This window comes from Agelaius tricolor, unplaced genomic scaffold (genome assembly GCF_023055355.1).
Source record: "Agelaius tricolor isolate 1412-34295 unplaced genomic scaffold, bAgeTri1.0.p SCAF_49, whole genome shotgun sequence".
Classification (NCBI taxonomy): Eukaryota; Metazoa; Chordata; class Aves; order Passeriformes; family Icteridae; genus Agelaius; species Agelaius tricolor.
The window spans coordinates 370,616-395,270 of NW_027269309.1; the positions used below are offsets into that span (position 1 = coordinate 370,616).

At 46.9% G+C, this 24,655-nt stretch overlaps 1 protein-coding gene across 1 annotated transcript; it reads right to left on the bottom strand.

The window, feature by feature from the left end:
- Nucleotides 1-302: 302 nt before the first annotated feature.
- On the bottom strand, nt 303-23,086 carry FAM83C (family with sequence similarity 83 member C). Its single transcript, XM_071455447.1, has 4 exons — nt 22,410-23,086; nt 15,258-15,425; nt 10,867-10,991; nt 303-1,649 (listed from the first exon to the last, which is right to left on the bottom strand). The coding sequence occupies exons 1-4, from the start codon at nt 22,962-22,964 to the stop codon at nt 719-721; spliced, it is 1,779 nt and encodes a 592-aa protein (XP_071311548.1). The 5' UTR covers nt 22,965-23,086; the 3' UTR covers nt 303-718.
- Between the last annotated feature and the right edge of the window lie 1,569 nt (nt 23,087-24,655).

The window sequence follows — 24,655 nt, forward strand, 5'->3', positions numbered from 1 at the left end:
CCCTCCCTGCTGACACCTGTGGTGTAGGACAGCAGCCATGTCACCTGTGAGCTGACAGGCCACCCGCGACCCAGCTGCCACCTGAGTGCCTCGCTCGTGTGTAGGGGCCACCTGTGTTCAGGTGTGACCCCACCCGTGTGCTGACACCACTGCCGTGCCAGTGTCAGCCGTGTGTGGATGCCAAACATGTGCCCAAACACGTCCCTGTCCCCTCCTGGCCTGGCACGGCTTAGCACAGCAGGGTGCTGGCCACACTCAGTGCTCACCCCCTCCAGCAGGACCCAACACAGCTTTTTCCAGCAGAGCAACTCCTTTATTTTTCACATCCCCCTGCCTTTGGCCATTTCATTTTCACCATATGGATACAGGGAGAGGAATTGCTCAGCATGGAGAGAACCAGGGCTCACCCTGAAGACCTCAGTGGCCAGTTTCCAGGTGTAGCAATGGCTTTGCTGTAAGTTTGAGGGGAAATGGTTCTTTCACAAATGGGTAAAAAGAATGTGGATTATCTTTACGTGCTTTTCTCCCTCCTGCCACAATCATGTAATTGAAAATTTGAGCTGCAGTTGCTAATCTCATCTGAATCAGTCATCTACATAGATTAGACACCTTTTAACAGGAACAAGACTAATGTTTTGATTCCGAGCCCCAGGCATGATGATTGGCGGGGAAGAGCAACCCCTGGAAAATCAGAGCAGAGGCCAGCTGGAGGCCCAGGTCAGAGTTCGAACCGACTGTGTATGTGTTTGGATTTTAGTTTGTTGTACTTGGTGATCAGGTCCAGCTTGCTGTGCCCCAGAGTCATTCTCTTCTCCGCCCCGTACGCGCTGTTCTTTTCCAGCAGCACATCCTCTGGGAACTTGTCATAGCAAGGCACTACGGACTTTTTATCCCGTTTGAGGTGGTTGTATGGGGAGAAAAGGTCAAAATGGCCATGTCCAGGGCTCTGTCTCTTTTCCACCCCATAAACCATGTTCTCATTTTCAGCTGGCAGCTCTCCAGAAGTGGCCACGGGAGCTCTCTGCTTCAGGCTGGTCCCGTTGCTGCTGGTGCCCTCCGACAGGGACTGCAGCAGCTGCCCCACTCTCGGCGGGGAGCAGTGGCTGCTGCTGGCCTTAGTGTCCCCCTGGTCCCCAGGTTTATTGGAGTAAGGCTCTGGCTGCAGGAATGTCCTTGCTATTATGAGGTTTGATTTGGGATACAAGGCTGGGGTAGGTTTATTTGGAGGACTGTTCGCTGAGTCTGGTGGTTCTTCTTGCTGTTTAGGGCAAGTAGGTTTCAGGAATGTGTCCTCCTTCCCCTTCTTATTGCTAGAATCAGAGCTGGAATCTTGCTTTTCCTGGTGTGCACTGCAGTTGGAGTTTTTCATAAAGGGAGACACTTTTATGCTCCTGATGCTCACATTGGAAAGGCTGCTGGAGGGGCTCAGGGTCTCAGTATCATTCCCCTGAGTGGGTTTTAGAAGACAGTTGTCAACTTTTGAGGTATTCCAAGAGGAGAGACACGTCCCGGGATCTGGCACACAGAAGCTGGTCACTGCTCTGGACTCTGCGTACAAGTACCGGAATTCCTTTTCAAACTCTGCAACAATTTGCCCACGGAAGTGGGTCACCAGGCCAGTGTGGACTTGGCTGCAAAGCCAGGTGAAACTGCAGGAAAAGAAACAAAACACACGTTAACTTCAGTTCACAGAGTGCCAAAATGCCTAGCATGGATTTTCACATTCCAGTGATGGATTCCTATCTGATTTGTGTTGTTATAACTTCCTCTAAGTAGGCAGCTGTGAGATTGCTCATGGACATGAATGTGCTCATCAATAAGTACAAAAGAACAACCCTAAAGTGGTTGTTTGATTTCTGCTTGGGGTCCCCTGCTCTTCCCTCTCCTTGGCAGGAGCTGTGTTCTCATGTCCTGACATCCCTGATGGGCTTGTAGGAACTGCCTTGAGCCGTGGAGGTCTCCAGAGACTACAGGAATACTCAGGACCCGAAGGATGATGATGTTTGCTGTAAGTATTGCTGTGGGATTCCCAAATGCAATAGAAGTTAATTCTTGGCTCAACGAGTCCAGTCCCTGCCCTCACAGTTAAGTGTTTTGAGATTTTTTTCTGGGAGCTCATCATATTCTACCCTAAAACCAAACTTTGCCCTAGCTGGGTAAAAACTTCCATTAATTGCAACTCTGCAAATTTTCCTTATCTGTTTAACCCTACCTCTTGTTTGTGCCCAAACTGTAACCTAATTAGCTCTTCCCCAATAAGGTACAGATGGTAACCACATTCTCTTCATCTTCCTTTTTCTGATTAAGCAGGGAAGTTCCTCTCCAGAGTGGGATCCCCAGGCTCCTGGTCATCCCAGTCATCAGCTGATTTTTTATTCTTGCTATAGTAAAACCAGACCAGCACACTAAATGTGTCAAATAAACCAGAATTTTCAGAGGTGGCAGTACCAGCTGAGGGCTGTGTTATTGGCTGCTAAAGCAAGACACTGATTCTGAAGAGCAGGGTAAAATTACAGGAGCTCCAGGAGAGCAATTGTCGTGAGACATTACATTCTCAAGTAAATGTCATTTCAGGACAAGATACTGGCACTGTGTTTTGGGACCTCATCAATGCTTAGCTCACAAGAAAGCTATTTGGGAATTTCTAGTAGGAAACACAGCTCCTGGCCAGTCCCTGAGCACTCTGCAGTTGTTTTAAGTCAGACTGGTGTTTGGTATGTTTACACTCAGCAATCACACACCAAAGAGAAACATAATATGGACAAAAATACTCTGCTGCTTCATATCAAACCAGGTAAATTAGGTAAGAATGCAAAAGTAGTAAAAGAATGAAAATATCTTTGTGGGTGGCATGAAGAGAACTCAGAAATACCATCCTGGAGGCTCAAAGCAAATGCACCCCTTCACAGAGATATTAGGGTGAAAAAATCAAACCAGAAACTACCTAGGATTGCTAAATGACAGAGGAAAAGCTCCAGAGAGATCATATTTGAAAAAGGCTGGGTCACATTTTGCAAAAGGGGAAAGAAGAAATATTCAGCTTTTTTTGAGGCACATGGTCCATGTGCAACAGGAAAGTTCAGATAATTCCTCTGCATCCATTTACTGTACAGGAGCTTGGGCTGCCCTGAGCCCCCTTGGCACAGAACTCAAGGGAGGATCAGTCTCCTGTTGAGATCTCTGTAGAAGAGATAAGAAAACATCAACAGAGCAGATATCAGCTCCTGGGCAGGAGCAGGGATCATCAACATAAGAGAAGCCAGGGAATGCCAGGATGAAATAGCTCAGCTCCTAACCAGGCTCTGCTATCTCCCACTTGAAAGGGCTCTGGCTATCAGGAGACTGCCAGGGTGCTAATGTGATATAATGATTTTATGTTATAGACAGTTAAGTCTCACAAATTAGATAGACATAAATTGTGTAGATAGACAAATTAGTAGAGACTCTTCTAAAGAATACAATTAATGGCCATATAGGAAATAGGAGATAACAGGAAAGGCAACTTTGGCAAAGGAATGTTATCTCTCAGAAAGCCCTGAGAGTTCTTTGAGGAAATCCAGGAGTACAGACAGGGGAGATTTCATGGTCTGACACTGTCAAGGGCGTCTGTCCCAGGGCACTTCCTGGCTCCACTGATGCCTCTTGCCCCAGTTTGGGCATTCCTGTGTCCCAGTTTCCCATGCCAGTCCAATGAGGACCTGCTCACTCTGTGTCATGACAGGATGGGGAAGGAATTATCCAAGTCCCCTGGTGGCACAGCCCTCCTTGCCACAGCACAGGTTTCCAGGATGGGACAATGTGGTCTTGCAGCCGTGGCTATTCCTATCTCTACAAACTGATAAAGAACATTTTCTTCCCTGACTGGCATAGCCAGGGAATGATTTCTGGTATAAAAATGAGGCACTGGATGAAGTTCACAAGTTAAAAATCTAATGCAGACAGGAAGAGGTGTTGTGCCTTGCACAACCCAACACCCACGTGGGCTTTGCAGCTCCTCCTGCCGCAGGCCACCCTGGATGCTAAAAGATCATAGGAGCTTCTAAAAGTGGTAGGATTTTCCTGACATTATTTTTTCCCTATAACAAACTGCTGCTCACAGCCGTTCTAGATCACCCTGGGACACAAAGACTCAGAGAGGATGGCTGCAGGATCGGATCCCCTCCGTGCCCTGCTTTCCACTCTGCGGGAGCGGTGCAGCTCAGCCCTTGGCCGGGAGATGGAGGTGCAGCATCACCCCCTGCGCGGGGCTCTGCCGCGGGCCGGGCGGGAGCGCCAAGAGCACCTGCGGTGTTCCACAAGTCTCCGTCTCAGCAGCATTTTCGACACCCGGATTAGTTCCCTGCGTGCCCCCCTGTACAGCCGTGCTCTGCTCTGGGCTCACGGTGGCCTTTGCCTTTCCTCAGCTGTTTGAACAAGTGACTCCACATCTCCACACTCAGCCTCTCTGCTTTAGCTCTTTCCAACAGACGGGATACCAATCTGCAGCAGAAGATTTTTTGCTTCTTTCAATAGTTTCTCAAACTCATTTTTATTTCACAAAGCCATTCTTTTCTTTCCATATGCCAACACAAACTTGTGTTTTGTTTTTGCTCATGGCAAAATGCATGTACCACATAACACTCATTACTAGACCTTTGATTTCAAGTGACATTGTCTTTGATAAGGTAACAACAACCTGCCTTTATTGCAGCAACCTCTTTTAGCTTGCTCCCAACACACTTGAAACAATTTCCATTCCTTGATTCTCATCTTTGTTTTGATCCAAACCAGTGCAATGTACTCACTAATTTGGGCACGCATGTCTGTTATCTCTTACTTCTTATTCATCCTTCCAGCAGCAGACCTTGTCTCTTTCTTCTGGATTCACTTTTTATTTACACACCCAAGGACTTGCTCTTCCCTGCTCAGGTGTGCCCAGCAAGGCTGCACATCACTCATCTCCTGGCAATGTCACTGCATTGCTGCATGTGTCACCTGGGGTTCCCTTGCTGATGCACTGTGCTTCCCACTCCTTACACACTCCCTTTCTGCTTAATTAGAATTTCTTTCTTGAGGTGAGTCCTCATCAAGCTAGATCTGAAAATCCCTCTTCAAAGCACTTTCCTCTTGCCTGGGCCATGGATACCTGTGAGTATAAGCACTTTTCTTTGAAAGAAATTCCAGGCTTCCTTTAACTTCAAACCCATGGAACTTTATCTGTCCATTGCCAAATACTTCTGTACTTCAGTTTTATTTCTCCTGAAGCCATGTGTGGAAGCTTTTGCACTCTTGTAAACTTTCGCCTCTCATTTTTCAGTTTCAGCTGCTGTGTCAGCTTCAACCCCAGATCTTGAGTTTCTCCCTACAGCAAACACTGGGCTCCTTCCTCTCTGTGCCCGTGGCAGGACACAACCATACCGTGACCATCTGTCATTTTCAGCAGAGAAATTTAATCTCCTCTAAGGCAACTCAGCACATAACTCTCTTTCAGGCTGACAATACCAGTCTGGTTCTAGTCTGTATTTCCTGTTCAAGATCCTGTTTAGCTCTAGCCCCTATTGGTCCTTGGGTTCTTCTCACCTGCTGAAACAGTAAATATCTTAAGTGCTCAAATAAACACCCTATTTCTTCTGTTACCCAGAATAAACCTAAATAGCTATATACTTAATTACATTTAAGATTTTAGATTATTGCTTTGCCTAGATACCTCAATCTAGGGGTTTTTTTTCCTTTATTTAGAAGAAATATAATGTTAGTCAGTGTACACATAAGAGTTGAAGGGTCTAAACTAATTTGCCTACATTTGTTTAAGATAAGAGCTGTGAGCTTGGCTTCCATATTTAGAGAGTGCTGCAAAAATGTGCTTGATCTGTACCAAGAGGCAGCATTCTTTAATTTATCCTGATATATTTATCAGAATAAATTAAAGAATCATAGAATCACAGAACATCCTGAGTGGGAAGGGACCCACTGGGATCATGCAATCCAACCCCTGGCCCTGCCCAGACCCCCCAACAGCCCCACCCTGGGCATCCCTGGCAGCTCCTGCAGCTCTGGCAGCCTCGGGGCCGTGCCCATTCCCTGGGCAGCCTGGGCAGTGCCAGCACCCTCTGGGGAAGAGCCTTTCCCTGGGATCCAGCCTAAACCCCCTGACAGAGCTCCATGTGGTTCTTATTGTATCAATGAATAAACCTGTGAGAGCAGAGGGACAGTTACACTGTTTCTGCATAGTTGGATCCTTTTCTTCATTGCTCATCTCGTTGCAGAGCTGCCAGGCTGGAGTGATGGATAGCAGGGAGCAGTGGATTGCTACAGACCAAAGCTGGGATGTGTAGAAGGTCACATAGTTAGGGATCACCCACTTAACTTTAAAAACAAATGCAAGAAAACTGTATTCTGATAAAAGGACAGGATGGAAATCAGTGACACTTGGGTAAGGAATTAGAATCAATGGAGAACATCTGAACAAATAAAGCTGTGTTTAGAAAAGTGCACGGTGGCTGTACTGGGAACTTTCTGAGCAGAGTGCTGATGGTAAATAAGCCACGTTGAGGGGGTGCTGAGAGACTAAGAAGGCAGAAAGCAGAGGGATAAAGGGAGATCCTGCCAGGATGAGTGGGGGCCACAACAAGGAGAGTTGCCAAAACTGCATTTTAGACACTATAAATGACCACTTGTTGGAAAAACTAACCAGAAAGCCAACAAAAGGAGAGACAACATTACCAGTTCAGAGAGTTTCGTTGGAAAGTTCACTCAGCAAAAATAACCATGACCTAGCCATATCAAATATTCTTTCAGAACCAAAATAATCCACAACAGTAATGTTTAACTTCAAAGAGAAAGTGAGGAATGCTATTTAAAAGACATTTAAAAGAGCAATCAAAAAGGTTAAATGCTTGAGGTGGCAAGAAGATTGTTTAAAGATGCTATGTTAGAGTCTCAGAGAAAACGTACCTATAAAAATAAAGACATTTTAAATCATCAGAAAATCTCACCATACTTAGAAAAGTGCATTAAATGAAAATATTAAAGCAAAAAGCCTTCATAAACTGTAAGTCAGCGATTTTCCAATTATAAACCAGAGAATAACCTATCATTTAATATTAAACATAGCAGCAGAGGAATGGAAAGTTTTAAATGTGAACCTTTTAAAGAGCTCCTGGAAAACTACAAACCAGCCAGTCCTATTTCCATACTGAACAAACTGGTAGAAGCAAATAGAGAGTAAAATGATTAGATGCATAAATAACTATAATCATGATGCTGAAGACTCAGCATGTTTTTGTGGAAGGAAGCCATGCCTCAAAAGCCTCTTGCAGAGCAGATCTTTGAGGGAGGCAGCAAACACACAGATGTGCTTGATGTATCAAACTTGAACTTTCACAGAGATTTTGACATGGCCACTCAGCAAACACAATTTTTGTTGTTGGAAAAATTAAGTGATCAAGAAATACATACAAAGGAAGGTCTTCCCAACAAGTAGCAGCTGATTAAAAATACAAACACTAGCAGTGGGTTCCATTTACCCACTGAAAACCCACAAGTTTTGTACTGGGATCAATGCTGTTCAACATGTTGAGGAAGGTACTAAAGAACTGTAGAAACTGTCCATGTCAGACCTCATGACAAAATTATTGTGGATCAAAAGAAAACTGGATAAACAGAAGCTGCAAGAGGATTTTATGGTAAGGGGAGGAATATGTGACAAAATGATGGACAATTAAATGTCAATAAATTCAAACTCTGGATACAAGAAATGACTGAAAAGCCAAGGATACTTCACCTGGAGAAGAGATGATTCACATGAGGCATTATAATGGAGGAGGACAAAATCATGGATGCAGTCAAAAAAGTAAATAGGAAACACTGATTTTCTGTGCCCAGGTTGTGGGAATTTAAGGACATCAAGTATAATTATCTGGCAGTAGGTCTACTGTAAACACCACAGACCACTTCTTCACACAAAACAGAAATTAAACTGCATAACCCATTGCCAGAGGGTATCATGGAGGCCAGACATGGTGGGAAAGAGTGTCCTACAGCAAACTGAACATAGAGAAGCACATACAACATAAGATCCCAGAGTCCTGAAACCTCTGATCCTTGCACACAGCATTGCTGAACTGCAAAACCTGCTGCTGGGTAAGAACACTCTTACCCTTGTGCATGTATCATCCTGAGACACCCTTGGTTCCACTCTGGATCTTTGGCTTTACTCAGTAACTATTCTCATCTTTTGCATCTGGCTTTCCCATCTGCAGAGACAGTAATCTAAATATCTCCTATACAGGTTGCACTATACCAGAAGCAGACATCCTGATTTTCTGCTGTGAAAGTGTTTCTGACAAGTGAACAAACTCCTCAAGAAGAGACTCTTTCTGTTAGTACAGAACATCCTGTGCTTACTGGCACAGCACAGAATCAGATGTAAAACCCTATTCAACTGAAATACTATCTTCCAGAATTCCAGAAGTTTCAGCTCTGCAGAGCTCTGTAGAAAGGGAGCACATGAGAACCCCCAGTCCCTGCCCTTAACAGCACAGGGAGGAACTGACCCAGAGAGCTGCACCTGCATTTTAAGCAATACCCTGACTCTGGGCCACAGGGAAATCAGATGTTCCTCCAGCTGTGCAGTTCAATCCAGCTGACACATGCTCAACTTTAGTCATCCAAAAATGAGTGATCCTGATGAGTTACGTAATCCCTGCCCCTGCAGCCAATGGAGATGGATAGAGGGATTTAAAAGACAAGTATATGTGACATGGGTTAGTTGTGGGCTCAGCAGTGCTGAGGGAACAGTTGGACTCAAGGCTCTTAAAGGGCTTTTCCACCTGTGATTCACTCCATTGTTTTTCAGTGTCTTAGGATGGTAAAAATGCCACCAGACACTGCTCTCCATGATGTTTTGAGATTTGACACAACCAGTTTCAACCATATACTCCCATTTTTCATTCATTTTGCCTGAGTTTGATGAGGTGAGACCTCCACTCTTGGAGTTGATGAAGTCATCACCAGAGGAGAAGGTGCAGCTTAAAGCTACAGCACTGATGAAGACACTGGTAGCCTGAGGGTCCAGCATGTGCTCACAGAGAGATGGAAACTGAGGGAAAGGGAGAGGGAGAGCAGTGGTCAAGGACATCTGGTGGAAGGAGGATAAAAATGTTGCCAGGACAACAAATTCACAGAGCAGGCAGTCCTGAGGAGCTGCACTGTTTGTGAAGGATCATATAATGTTCAACAGTGTGAAAATACTGTGGGAAAGATTTGCAAGTGGCAAAGTAACTAAATAGAGTCTAGTAATAAAAATATAGAACATGAACAGTAGTTCTGACTCTTTGATCAGAACTCTGGAGAAAATGTTAACTGAGATCACAGAGGCTGCAAAATTAGGATGGGCAGCAACAGGGGGAGATTTCATCCATTCATACACATACAGGTTAATGCTTCACTGGGATGAACCATGCAGAAAAACTTTTTGGAAGCAATAAATGATTACATGCCAGAATTAACTAGTCTAAATTGTTTGACCCACAAGAAAAGATGTGATTCAGGATGTGGTCTGGAATGGGGCATAAGACTTGGTTCCAGGGGCAGAAGTGGAAGAACCCGTTTGTATGAATGATCACAACACAATTTTAACTCTTTAGTGGAGAGCAAACTAAATAAATGCAGCATGTGGAGGTTCAATTTCAAGAAAGGTAACTATGTAAAAATGCAGCAATCTGTCAAAAAGAGCTGAAAGGGACCAGACCAAAAATCCCCAGGATGACTGGGGCTGTAGGTTGTTCACAAATGCTGTACTGGCAGTCAAGGAATCGTGGGCTCATTTGAGGCCTGGGTGTCACAAGAGTGATGGCAAGGCCATAGCTGAGAACCTCAATGAACTTCCTGCATCCATCGCTGGTGCTGGTGACATTGAGATGTGCTTCACTCCTTGTATCAGCACCACCAGAAAGGCCAAGGGCTGAGAGGTTTCCCCTCTGATCCCACCTACAGAGAGGGCTCTGAGTGCAGTCTTGAGGCCCACACACCCCTGGAGCTGCCCTCTACCCTGGGGCATGCAGAGCATGCTGAGAAGAACAAGATTCCTGCTAGCATGGAGAATCACAGCCTCTTGGAAAAGGACAAGAAGGCAAAGGCATGCTCAGCTCACCAACCTGCTGGAGTTTGGTGAGGGAGCCAATGAGCACATGGATGCCCTCGGGCATGGAGGGGTGCAGCGAAATTCCCAGGCTTTCAGGTGATCCTCAGGTCCTTCAGGTGGTTGGATACCTCACTGAAGGTGAGCAAATCCAGAAGAACTGAGCAAGTGGACAAATATGTGGCAGATGAACTTCAGTAAAGAAAAATGTTGTGTACCCATTGGGGAAAATTATCTGTATGATGCTGAACCTGGAACAGCTCAGGAAGTTGTCTGACATCATCAGCTCAGAGTGCCATGGCAACTAAAACATGCAGTGAGTGTTGGCCCCTGCCAGCAAGGGCCACAGTCACAATCCAGGGTCTGAGCATCTTTGATCCCTCTTGAACACCTAGGTGCGGCATATCAGGGGGGCCACATGCAGTTCTTGTCTCTGCACTTCAAGAAGGAGGTAGTGAGGTCACAGAGGGTGCAGAAAAACAGAATTAAAAAGGCTGAGGGATGCAGCAGCCACTGTATGAGGAGAGATTTCTGAAAAGTTTGAGGTCTTCACTTCAGGTAAGAAAAGGGCAGGGAGGGTGGGTAAGGTGGAGGTTTGGAAAACTCTGAAAGCCCTGACTGAGGTGAAGGCAGGGTAGCTGTTGAACCACCATGCAGCACCAGGAGTTACATTATTCAGTATTTTGGTAAAGAATATTTCCTCAGTGTCACCAGTCTCTGCCACAGTAGTTGCTGTATTTTCTTACCTGTATGTACCAGCAAGAACTTGGTCACAATCAACCAGGACAAACTTCTCCAGAACCTGGCCTGCAAATTTCTTGCCTGCTTTGCTGTAGTACGTGTCTCCACTCAGGCACCTTATGCGCATGTTCTGAAACCAAAGCAGGGAGAGTTGGTCAGGGGCCATGTACTGACCTAAACTGAGGTGTTCCCTTGTGCATCACTGCTGGACTCCCTCAAGCTCATGCTCTGCTCTGAGAGGTAGAACTCAGCAAGGCATTAAGTATTTCTTGGCTCCTACATACCAAATATTTTGTCACACTGCCTGCTTCTACAGGATAAAAAACCAGCAAAAATTAACAAGTTGCACTTGAGTGCAAATTCTGGTTTGAAAAAAAACTTTGGAGAATCCTATGAGCCTACAGATAATCTCTGACGTATGTAAAACTATCCAATTTCTTCCAGATTATTAATGATATTCAGCACCCCACTCGCTGATGGCTCTGCATTAAGTAAATTTTGATGCATAACAACTAGCTAGTTTCTAATCACTAGTGTGTGCTGCTCTGATTTTATACAATTACAGGCTTAAAACTAAAACATCACTCAATGAAAAAAGACTTAGAGGAATATCTACATTTTAAGGAATTCCTTTTACCAATACATTTAAAAATTATATTAACATTTTCAGCTGCTATACTCAATTGAAGCAGACCTGATGCTCCACTGCAAATACTTCTCTGATACAACCTTGACCTGTAAAACCAACTGCCCAGAATAAACTGGGGAATATGGCTCTTGGTATCCATTGGGAGCCTCTGTCATAATGCAAGATGTTTGCCCATAATAGAAGTTATTTGCACCTCAGGTAAGGAAGGTAGAAGAGCAGAACAATCACTGGAAGTTGTTAGTGACCTGCTCTGTGTGATACAGTGCCAAACAAAACATCTGGCACGTAAATAAACATCCCCAAGGCTACACCTCCATGGGGCTGCCAGGTCATCCCTTCCTGCCCTCCAGGCCAGCTCCCCTGACACCTGTCACATCTCTGGTACAGCAGGAGCTGTCACAAGCTGTCACCACCTGCACTTGACTGGGCAGACCCCTCTGTGGGCAGCCCATTCCTGCCGAGCATCAGCCCAGCTACAGACAAAGCCCTAGAGCAGCTGGTGGGGCCGATTTGCTCCTGGCAGAGCTGGGTGCTCAGGGAATGTGGCGCTGCCCCTCCGCCCCCCAGCAGATTTCTGGCCAGGCCAGGCAAGAGACAAGCACCAGCAGGGATTTGCCTGCAGATGTTCACCCCAGAGCGCGTCCCACGCCCCTTCCAGCCTTCCGGAGCTGTCCCCGGGCACCCCAGTGCCCCCTTCGCCTTCCTCCCACGGGGCTCAGGGCAGGGACCCTCGGGGTGAGGAGCGGGGCAGGGACCCTGCAGCTTCCTCTGCTGCCAGAGTCCCTGCGGGCAGGAGCTGAGCTTCCCTCAGGGAACACCGCCAGGTGGGAAAGGCCCGGCTCCCACATTGCAGTGAGGGTCTCCAGGTGAGAAAGGCAGAAGCAGCAGCAGCAGCAAATTTGCTCCTGCCCAGAGCCCATCCAGGCTCTCTCTTGCAGTGGGCAATGGCAGCTGGGGACAGCAGGGAGAGGGCAATCATTTATGATGCTGCCCCTAATATTGCCCCTGTTTTCTGCTCAGGGGATTTCCTGAGCTTCTTGTGGTTTGTCTCAGTGGGAAGCCCACTGTGATCTCTTCTCCAAGTGCTGGTCCAGTCCTCTCTTGAATTCATGGAAACCTCTAGCAAGGTTACAGAGTTACAGAGCTGAAGCTTCAGAATTTTGACATTGTGGCTTTCACTTGTTGGCTTTTTATGTCCCAGAACATGTCCTCATCTGCCACGTATGAGAAGGGAGAAATCTTTTCTCCATAATGACAGTCGTGCACTGGAACAATTTACCCAGAGAGACTGTGAGGTCTCCTCACTTGGAGATCTGCCAGATGAGACCAGGTAAAGTGACCTCACAGGTGACACTGTTTTGAGTGGGAGGCTGGGCTGATGACATCCTAAGGTCCCTGCCAACTTGCATTAACCTGTGATCCTCTGAAATGACACCACAAGTTGCTGATTCAGACCAAGATAACACTGGATACTTAGTGAGGTCTTCACCTTATCCTGTGGCCAGTCAGCACAGGGATTTTTTTCTTCCAGTGGCAAAGTTTCAGTAATACTGGTTTTCACTGGGAGGAACTTCCTCCCCCCCACCTCCTTCCTGGGGAAAATAAAACAACTTCAGGTAAATTCCATAAATTTGTCACCACAGTATTTCTTCACTCCCTTTATCCTTTCCAAGGCTGGGTGAGTTTTTGATATCTGGTTCATTTTCATCATCATCTTCTTCCTCTTTTCAATCCAGACCCTGAATAATCCCAACAGATGAGAATCCTGCAGTCTTGCAGGAAAGACACCCTGGTACTACTCTTGCTCCATCCAAACAGTAGCTCCAGGTTCAGCAAACAGATGTTTGAAAACTCCAAGTTAAGGCTTCTGCTGTCCCTGCTGCCAGTGCTCCACACAGGATTTTCTGATGCTCAGCACTGGAATTTGCCACCAGCAGACTCACATGTTGTTTTCAGAACTAAGATGCTGGAGGAGCAATTACCCCAAATTCCCCATTCAAGCCCAAATTGTCACCAATTATTCCAAATGGAGATTTACTGCCACATCCTGTCACAACTTAGAGGCAGGAATAAAATATGTACCCTCATTCCACTCAGATGTGTATTCAGCCTGCAGGTGATGGACTGCACAGGTGCATCAGGTAAGAGACACTTCAGATGGAGAGCTGCTAGTGAGTCATGGAATGGGGAGGCAGGTGTTAATTACCCATTCAAGCACACGACATGACATCAGGCATAACAAAGAGACACAGACATCTCCACGGATATAAACTCATTCTAATTTTAATTTTTAACAATGGCCACCTCTTAGACAAGAAGGAATAAAATATATTTTTGAGAGATGGAATTCATCTGAATGCACCAGGTCACTTCAGTGTGGAAGCTATTTATGGAAGCCAACATGCTCCAACATGGAGGAGTTTTCCCCAAGAGCTGCCATCTCAAGGGTCAGGATGAAATGGGTCTGGCTTGTAAGAAACAAGACAGGGCAGAGCTTCACCAGCACGGTTGAAGACTCACAGAATCATTTAGATTGGAAAATACATCCAAGATCATCAAGTCCAACCTTGTCAACTGGACCAGAGCACTGAGTGCTTCTCTAAAGAGGCCTCTGTAATTTAACCTTTTTGTAGACAGGTTAAAAATAGGGAAAATTAAGACATCCTAGCTGCATCTATTTGGAATATCCTGTAAAACATTGGTTTTGCATTGTCCCTAGCTTGTTTTTAGCTAGGAATACCTTTGAGCTAACTGGAAAATTTCCAAGTGTTCCCCACAAAAATGAAGGGAAAACCCATGAAACTGGAGGCTGGAGTGGAGTCAGTGCTCCAGGGAATCCTGCACACCTAGGGAAAAAGCACAGCCAGCACTGCTGGCCTTACAGGAATAACAAATGACAACAAAAAAAACAACTTCCATTGAGAGGTGGTGGCCAGAAATGGGGATCAGCAGGATACAGGGGTGTGTCTCTGAGTCTGCAAGTTTCCAAGAGAGCTTGTGGCACTATCACATTCATTTTTACATTTTATCTGCTCTGGGCACCACATGCTGGGTGATGAGCACCCACTGAGCAGGAATCAGGTTTTTCATAAATCCAAATCATGGGCCCACAAATGAATTGCAAAGCCTAAAAGCAGATCTTAACATGAGATTTTTAACCTGTGCGTTCAGCAGAAGGAAGCGATGGGGTTTGCAGCAGGACATCTGAGGGGACTCACTGCTTCCCTTGCCCTCCCTGCTATTAATCTGCAGCAGCTCTGGGCAGAATTTAAATCCCTGAGCTCAGGGATCTGAACTATGAGCAATTTTAGTCTTGCAATTTTATGTCCTAGAGCAGGGGCTGTGTTCTTTCTCCCCCATGTCCAGATGATACAGGTTCACTTAAACCAAATTTCCAGGCATCCCCCTGCAACTCTGCACCAGCCCAGCAAAGTGTTCAGCAACTCACTGCATCTCATTGGCTCCAGATTCACACTCCCTGCATGGAAAACTGAAATGAGGACCATAAAACATCAATATATGGGACTAGGAGGCTCCTGCATGCCTTCCTCTGTGCTTCCAGACAGATCTCAATTTCCTAGAGCAAACAGCCTTGGCTCCTTAGCCTGGGACAGGGAGGGAAGGGATAGATTCTGGGGAGAAGGGATGAGTCCTAGGGACCAGGCAGGGGGAACAGAACACAGGGTACATCATTTTTATCAGTTCCAAGACCTGTTTATCATATCCAGTGTGTGACTGAAAACTTACCGGGAAGCTGTCCTGAGTAAGAGCCATCTTATTGCACATTTCCACAAAATGCTTCAAGTACTCTTCATCCAGGATCAGGTAAACGGGGATGTGCCGTCTGCTCGAGGCCTCCAGCAGGTCACACAGAATTTCCATGTCTGTAAACAGATCCATCACAATTGCTATCACCTGGCCAGGAGAAAAGAGGTGTGGGGGGAAAGAAACACAAGAGACTGTTGAAATCTCATGTCCAAGTGAATTGTGCTTTAAACTATGTGCTATAAACTATTCAAACCTCCTGAGTTACTGAGATGCCGTGGGCACGTGAATGGAGAAGATTCTGGACCTTTGTGTTTAACAGCCCTTACCCCGCTCTCACAGCTAAAATCAAATTTTAATAACTGTGAAGACAATTCCCACCTGGGTACCTCCTGTCTCATCTGCTATTCGCAGAAAGGAATAGCTGAAAGGGTAACACATGCACAAAATCTGAATTTCAGTGGTCCAATAAGTATGTGTTGCCTTAAGAAAATATGCCAAGAATAAAGAATATAAACAAGAGCTGAGACTGAGCAAAATCATTGTTGAATCAGTAAGAGTGACTCTACATGACTGGCAGATTAATACAAAAAAGTACAAATTTTTTTTCAGGACGGACACACTACCAGGTGAGGGAGAAGGTATTGTGATAAAGTATGTGCAAATCCTCGTGTCAAGATTAGATCCTAGGGGTGCCTAGACTAAATCTGAGAATAATGTGTGTGGAAAGGATCCCTCCCCTTTCCCTGCTGGCAGAACTCCTGCTCATGCAGCCAGGGATGCAAGTGATGGGTATGAAACCTGACAGGAGTAAGAAGGAATAACACTAAGATTATTAAAAAACGCTAAGATTATTAAAAAATAAAAATATATGTATCTCAATAAAGTGAAGATAAGGTCTTCGAGGAAAGGGTTTTAAATAGGAAAATAATTTTAAAGAGAACTGGCAGTTCTTTAAAGAATGAGGTTGAAAAAGACCATGGCAATCCATCCCACTGTGGAGATACAGTGGGAGGCAGAAGAATGTCATGGCTACATGAATTCTACAGACACTGGAATGAAAATACAGAAAACAGAAGGTAAGTCATGACAAGCAGCTACTACAAGTGAGTTGACCCAGGACCAGACAATCCAAAGTACGGAATGAGCTGTAACAAGAACAATGCATCAAGGGAAATCAGGCATAAATAGATTCACATGGGATTGGAGACCCTGTTGCTCTGTTCCTCATGGAATGAAGTAGCCAACAGACAACTCTGAGGGGGCCTTTATTTGTATGAGGAAGTGACTGTTGGGATCTATCTGTCAGCTGTCACTGTCAGGGTCAAGGGGGACACCTTGGACGAGGAAGGAACAGACAGGAGAGCACTTGCTGAGCAGGATAATTTGTCACTGCACCTGAGGGTGCAGAGCACCTGGTGACTCAGACCTTGAAGCATCAGCAGTTAACACTGAGAACTCATGGCAGATGGGAACACACTGCATGATGGAAAAGTGTAGGGGAGGATTTACCATCGGCCAAACTTCTTTTCAAAAGCTGAAAAAAACCAGTGAAACTACTGCCCAAGTACTTTAGTCCCAGTCTTTACCATATCATAGTGAATAAGGTAACTGGTGCTGGTAAGTTGGATGTATAACCCTGATTTGTGTTTCTGCACCTGCCAGAGAATGCCCAAATAAAGATGACTCAAAACTCACTAAATTTAGGAGTGAAGCTCCAATAACCTATTCTTGCTTCTCAGTGCTCATGCCCTGCACCACACCTGGCACAGAAAACCCAATCAGCCCTGCTGCCATCGTGCCCCCATGAGGAGGGAGCCTGTGCTCCAGCACCTCCGCTGCCTGTGTTATGTGCATGGCCACAAATGCAACTCTCCATAGTCCAAATCACCCCATGGATCTCACCCCTGCAGGGTGAGCCTTCCTCTGCCACTGCTGCTCACCTGCTGCTCACCTTCAAACCAAGAGCTAAATGCAGCAGATGGCAGTGAGGTCAGATTTTACATGTGCAGTGGTTCAAGCTGTAAATAGGAACAGGGGAAATTGCGATCATGGCATGGGGCTGATCTGGAATAGCTTCAGAGAAGAGGAGAGGAGCTCCAGCTTTAACTGTCCTTGGATTTGTGCTCCAGACTGCCACACCGGCCCAGATTGCTCCCTGCCCGGTAGCTCCTCTGCTCTGTTTTCATTAATAAACTGCCTCTTTCCAGCCTCACACTCATGGCCTCAGAGCAGTCGCAGGCAGGGCAGGGCCCCTGAGCATTCCCTGTGCTCTCCAGCCCAGTCTTCTGCTTGGGGGCTGGCTGCTCTCACCCTGTACAGGCCATGGAGAGACCTTTGCACAGAGGCCAAAGTGGAGAGGACAACAATGTCAGAAGGCTGATTCCTGCTCCCTTGGGGATTGACCCTTTTGCAGATGGACAAAGATACTATGGGTTTTGTCCTCAAAACCCATCCCTGTGATGATGCCCAACACACTGTCAGTGGTCCTCAACATCTTGCAGGAGACCCCAGGCCCAGCTCACCACAAATAGGGTTTGGGGAAGAACCTTCCCAGAGGATGGTGCAATCCCAGATATCCACGTGGGACACGAGGCAGCTGTCAAGAGCTAAAAGTCATTCCTGCTGTCCAGGCCAAAACCACATCTCCACGCTCTCACCCTGGCCCTGGGAGATACAGGCTCTAGAACCTGACTCCAAAGGGCACCTCTTCTGTAACCCTTGTCAGTGTTGTCTTCCCAGAAGCCTTACAAGGGTTTGGCAAACTTCTCCCTCTTGAAACATGCCCATGTCTCATAGAGAGCAGAGTCAGCCCAGGAGGAGCTCTGCAAGCACTGAGAAGCATCTTCAACTTCCCAAATTAATGTTGCTGTTGGTCTATCAGCACAAGGTACCACTGAGACCCACGGTATGGAAGGACTTTGCCACATCTCTCCACACTGTCCTCCAGCCAAAGGCCAAATTTCTTTGATGGGTCACACATCCTCTGATGATGAAGACCATGAAAAAACGATAGCCCAGACCTTGTGTAAAGCCTCAGGCAAGTCCCTCTCAGCCAGACTTCACCTCATGATATTTGAGCTCATCTCAAGCTTAGGTTTGAGGCAGGTTTGTCCTGGGGAAGTCTGTCTGCTTGGGAAGTCAGCGGGATGGAGTCAAGGAAGACCAAAGCTCCTTTGTCCCCAGATCCACATGTTGAGGGGCAAGGCCTGTACCCGGGGTGTGCAGGAGATCCACGCCACTTGCTTTCCTCTACCAGTGCTTGCAGGCTTTGGCAGGGCTGGTTGCCACAATTCAGGCTGATCCTTGCCCCAGACCAGCACTGCTGGGGCCTCAGTGCTCCCTGTGAGAGGGATGGGGCTGAGCAGGCAGCACACACAGCCCAGAGTCACCCGTGGCAGCCAATGCCAGGCTGGATGCAGCCAGAGCCCCAGGCAGCAGGGCCAGCTTGTGCAAGCTGGGTGGAGCCCTGATAGTCACACTCAGGCTTTCCAAAGCGGGTCTTGGCTTGGTCTGGAGGTGGAGCAGGCTGCAGCTCTGCTCATATCTTCCTTCCCAGCGCTCCCAGTGTGCAGCACAGCCAGTGCTGGCAGGAAGGACAGACCCCATGTGTGCTGCAGTGGGCACAGAGGGGAGGCTGTGCCCTCCCTGCAGGCGGAGATGCCCATGTGGGGCTGCTCTTTATGACTGTGGGTATCCATAAGGGCACTGAGATCAGCACACCCTTTTGGAAATCAAAGCAGGCAGCTCTTACAATAACATCAGATCAACCCCAAAGCCAAGAAATTTTGGGGGAAGAAGACCCTGGAAGACTTTTCCTCTTAAACCCCCTAAAGAAGTGGGAGTTGAGTATCCAAGTACCATCTGCAATTCAGGTTCCCAACAGCTCACATTTAAAGCTTTGTGGGCATTCCAGTCAATTGGGCCATACAAACCTATGCCTGTGTCAGTGCCTCAGTGCCTCCAGCCCCTCTGTTTCAGTGGTGGGGGCTGCAAGGCTGGCTCGGGGCATCCCTGCTCCTCACCATGCCCACCCCAACCTCTGAGCCCATGGCTTGGCCTTGGCAGGTCAGGATGTTAGAAACACAGCTGCCCCACAGGCTTTAAAAAAACTCACACCTTGCCATTGTAGGGTTAAACCATGACATTTCCAAACGAACTTCTGGAAACTCACAATTCAGCAATTACTGGAGTCATCACTTTAGGAATTACAGCACTTACCAGATCCCCACTGGGGTTTGCCATCTGTCTGGTTTCTAACCAGCACAGCTGGTTTTACTGGTATTTGCCAATAGCAGTGTGGTTTGGGTCATTACTGCAGTGGTGCCATTTGATCTCTTGCTTCCCCGGGGACCATCAGGGACCCTTCTCCCACCAGGCACAGACAGAGTCCAAGGGGCACAAGAGGGGTGAAAGAAGCAGCATGGACAGTTCAAACCAGATTGGAGCTCATCCAGCAAGAACAAAATTTTAACAGTATTATCAAATGAAGGCAAAGGTGTGGCTGTGCTGCATCTTCTTATGTCTGCAAAGAGAAAAGCTCAAATCTGAACATCAGTCTTCAAAGAGAGCTGGTTAAACACAGCGAAGGCAAAAGACCAACCTCACCAGCCAAAGATACCCATGAAACAAATGCTCCTTTTGCTAATTTGTCAGCACAAACATGCTGTTGCAAGAGATGTCAGCTGATGTTGTTCTGTTCTGATGTTGTTCTGATGACTCTACCGGGAAGAAGCAAACAGCATTTCAAGACACACACCTCCCTGTCTGCAGGACCTGGGAAGAGCAGTTGGGGATCTCAAATCTTTCCCACATCACACCAGCACTGTATCCCCCATGGGAGGAGAAACTCCCTAAAAGAGGGATCTACGACAACAGCTAAAAGTCTAGTGGCAAAAATATTGGAAACGTAGAAAGAGCAGCTGCAAACCAAAAACCAGGTGGTTCTCCAAATGGTTCATACTGGCACTTCAAGCAAAGGAAGTTTTTACCTCTGGTAGTAGCTCTTTTGTCAATTAGACACATAAGTAACATCCTTTTGGATGGTTTGTTGAGCAAAATGACTCAGTAAGTACTTAAATATGTATAACTGAGATTGTGAATGAGCTGGAGTTGCCATCAATCATAGAGTTAATCATGGGAAGCACTGGCCAGAGCTGCTAATCCAGAAGCCAGTAGAACACCAGCAATAAATCAGTAAGATACTTAAAAACTCATTCTCAAATTTTACACAACAGTAAAAAGCACTGTGGGAAACCTCCAACTCAAACATGAAGGGCAGAAGATTGTCAGGGCTTTGTCAACCCAAGCAAAGAAAGCAAAAAGCTCAGAATGTACTGAAAGTACAATAAAGCAGCCACTGCCCAGGCAACTTGCCCATAGAAACTGAGAAGTTCCTGTGAACTGAGAAAGCAGCAAGATGTTTTTCCTGTGGCTTAAAAGATCATTATATCACTGAAGATCCGGGACACGTGCTGAGTGAGGGGAGGACACTTCTTGGTAGTCATTTACTCTGTGCATTCAACCATGACTGTGCCTTAATCCCCACTCCTGACAAGGATGGGGTCAGTATCACAGAACTTTTCAGATCATTTAAGCTACCATAAATCAGCTGCCTGCAAGGACAAACAAAGCTTTTTGTCACTTATTTCCTGGACCAAAACTTCCTGTAGTTGCCTATAAGATGCAGTGGAAGTTCAGGCATTAAGCAAGGGCTGCTTACAACTGAGCAGCAGTTCATGTGGCAAAATGGTCTTTTGGGCAAAAGAAAAAAGATCCCCATTCACTTCATATCACACCCAAACTTCACTGATATCTGGCTCTTTGAGGATGTTTTAATGGTGTGCAGCAATCTGAGCTGCTGGGAATACATAAATTCATTTGCTCAGCTCAGCTGAGGGTTACAGAAGAACACACTTGAGCTGCAGTCATCCAGGTGATTCCTTATCTCCAGCTTTTACACAAGCAACAATGAATATAAGGAGTGACTGAGGAGTGACTGAAGTTAAATAGGAAACTACTGGAGTGATAAGAGAAACTGGCAGAAGTGGACTGGTTAAAGTGAACTTTGCTCTAAATGTTTCTTCAATAACTCAACACAAATACTACAAAAGAAGATTGATGTGAAACAGCTGAAAAGAACCATGAAGAGGACAAAAAGCTGAAAATGTGTCTGAGATAGTTGTCTGAGCTGCTGCTTTCACACAGAGTACAGTGGCAAAGCGAAAGAAACAACAAGCAGCATAATTGAGTGAATAAATTCATGCCAGCATTGTGCTTGGTAGGCAGGCACTGTAATCATCCAGTTTTTATTATATCCAAGGGTTGTAATAACACACCAGAAACTGTGCAATGAGGCAAAATGGGCTGATCTTACTCATCCCTGGGGAGGAACAAACATCAAACCTAGGAGACAGGATTCTAACTTAATTCAAACCACTGGCAGGGATTTTCAGTCCCACAAATTTACTCAGGTCATATGTGGTGAGGTCCTGGCCTAGGTTGCTCAGAGAAGCTGTGGCTGCTCCATCCCTGGTAATGTCCAAGGCCAGGTTGGACAGGGCTTGGAGCAACCTGGGATAGTGGAAGGTGTCCCTGCCCATGGCAGGGCATGGAATGAGATGGTCCTTAAGGTTCCTTCCAACACAAACCATTCTGAGATTTTCTCTGTGACAGCAGCTCACCAGTGGTATTGTCTTGTCCAGCTTAAAATGATGTCCAGGGCTGGAGAAGAGCCCTGGCCATGCAGAGGGAGCAGAGCTGGGAGGACACACAGAGGCAGGGACACTGCAGAGCCAGGGGCACAGAGCTGGCTGGGACACACAGAGCCAGGGACACGCAGGCCCTGCCACACACCCCACTGGGCTCTGGGACTGCTGTGCATCCCTGCAGCCATGGACACAGAGAGCCTGCGAGGGCACTGCCTGCATGATGTGAAATCCCAGGCAGAAAGAAATGACAAGGAAGGAAAGGAGCAGGAGCAGCTACAGGTCTGCTGCAGGAAAAGCAATCACATCATGCCAGACATGGAGAGAGCAGCGACAGCGTGGAGCGTGTGGTCACAGGTGTGGGAGCAGCAGCAGCCCCGGGCACTGTGGCACAAGGCTCCCCTCAGGGACACAGCTCTGTACGTACCGTCCGTGCCCGGCTGATCAGAGACCGGACCAGATCCTTAATGCTGTTGGTTTTGTTTCTTTGGAAAATCACAGTGGCCTGAGTCTGGCCAGACAGCGTGAGGAGAGGTGTCCCTGGCCACCCCAGCTCCAGCTCCGGAGGGAGCACATCTGACATGAGGGGGAAGTAGGTGCCCGATGTCAGTTCAGAGTTGAGGGAGAACCCGTCTCCAGTGTCTGCATCACCAGGGTCAGCTTCTTTGTCTTTCATTGCACTGGGGTCTGGGAAGCTTTGGTTCCTCTGATGGCTGATGTATTCCATGTCCAAGGTGGAAAGAAATGGCAGCTCCCTCTCCTCGGCGATGGCGCTCAGGTAGCCACGCTCGCCCTGCTCGAGGAAGGCGTCGATGGCCAGCCTGGCTGTCTCGCTGTGCTGGAGCACCAGCGGGGTGGGCTCCCTCCACCACGGCTTCTTCAGCTGCTCCAGGCGGCTCTTCAGTGGCCCAGACACCCCTTGCTGGCTCCCATAGCTGCGGTGGAGCTGGGGCCTCACCTCGACTGCCAGGTAGTTGAACATGACTGGAGCTGCTGATGCCGAGAGGTGTCTCTCCTGCTGGATTAGTCCTGTGTCCGTCTTCACGTCTTTTCTGCCCCTCCTGCACTCTTGAGCTCCTCCCAACAGGTTCCTCCAGGATTCAGCATAAGCTCAACTCCTTAATCACCAGGTACAGCCTCCCACTCCGGGGGAGGAGCCGCCTTTCCCAGCTCCTTCACCCGGCTTCCCCAGACTCACACCTGATACTCGGTGCTCAGAGTGTCCCTTTTGCAAGAGGAAGAATATCAACTCTTCAAGCTGCTCCTTCCTTTTCCTTGTAACTGATTAATCTGCTGTTCTCCCCTTCCCTTCCCGTCCCTAGAGAGGTCCCCACCCTTGGCCTAGCAGGCTCTAACCTGTTTTGTCCCTCACTGTGCTCACAGTGGAAATGCAGATGCTGGAACTTGTTCCTGCTTGAAATTTGTTCCAAATCAAACACGCTGCTTAGTGTCAGTTATAATGAAACACAAATATCCCAAGTGGGTAATCAGACTCAGCAGAGAAACTTACTCATCCCTGAGCCACAGATAATGCTCCTCCTTAGCATTTCTTGAGAGCTTGGCTCTGCTACACCAGAACAGTCTATTTTTTGACACACAGAGTCATGGTGTTTGTAAGAATCCCAGCAGGAATCTTGGTCATTAGATGCTGCAGGCGAGAAGAGCAATATTTCACATGCTCATTCAGCATCTCCCTGGAAATCCTTCAAGGACATTCAGCCTTAGGGGTCTGGTGCTGTGTGAATGATGATACTGCCCACATGCTGCTTATTGGGGATTAGTTAATTCCAGATTCCCAAAAGCATCATGGACTTATGGAGGAACAGTACGGGCAGACATTGCTATGTGAAGTAAGGCACTGTGTAGGAACACACCAGGAGAACACAACGTGTGAAGAACTACAGAGGAGCAGAGATCAGCTCACCTTGGAGCTACTGAACTCCACACAGGCAACCAGGGAATGAAAAACTGGCTGGAGAGTTGATGTAATCAATTAGCCTTTTATCTACAAAATCCCCTGGGATTAAATTAAATTAAGTAATGTAAAAGATAAATGTGTGCCCTGGAATAATCATGGGCATGGAATAACAGTCAATGGAGTAGGGATGGCCGTGCCTGAGTGTGAACCAGCACATCCAGACACCAGGCTCTAAGACAGCTGGGATGAATCATGTCCCCAAGGGACTATCACTCTCCATGGACTACAGCTGAGTGGGATGATTAGTTTGGATTAGCTGTCTGGTCTCTGGATGCCTGAATTCAGGATGAAGCCTCAGCAGGACTGCAAATGGCAAGAACACTGCATTGATTGAATCAGAAAACAGAAGTTGGCTGCCAGTTGGCTGTGAGCAAGGGCAAAGTAGGGATGGGACAAAACTATAACAAAGCTGCTGGCACAGAAGTGTTAGGGGTGAAAGTAAATGCTAGAACAGCTTCAAGACTAAATTAAAATGTGAAGTGAACACCCAACCCAGTGTAAGGAAGTTTGGGAGAGTAACAAAGGGAAGGAGCTGTAACATGGTGAGTGTTTTTCTGGAGCTGCTTTGCCAGGGTGATAACAGAAAAGAAGTGTACCATCACCCTACTTTTTGCCTTCCTAAAGCGCTGAAAAGAGTGTGAATTTTAAAAGAAGTAATCAAATGCATATTTTCTGCTGCTGATTCGATAAAGGAG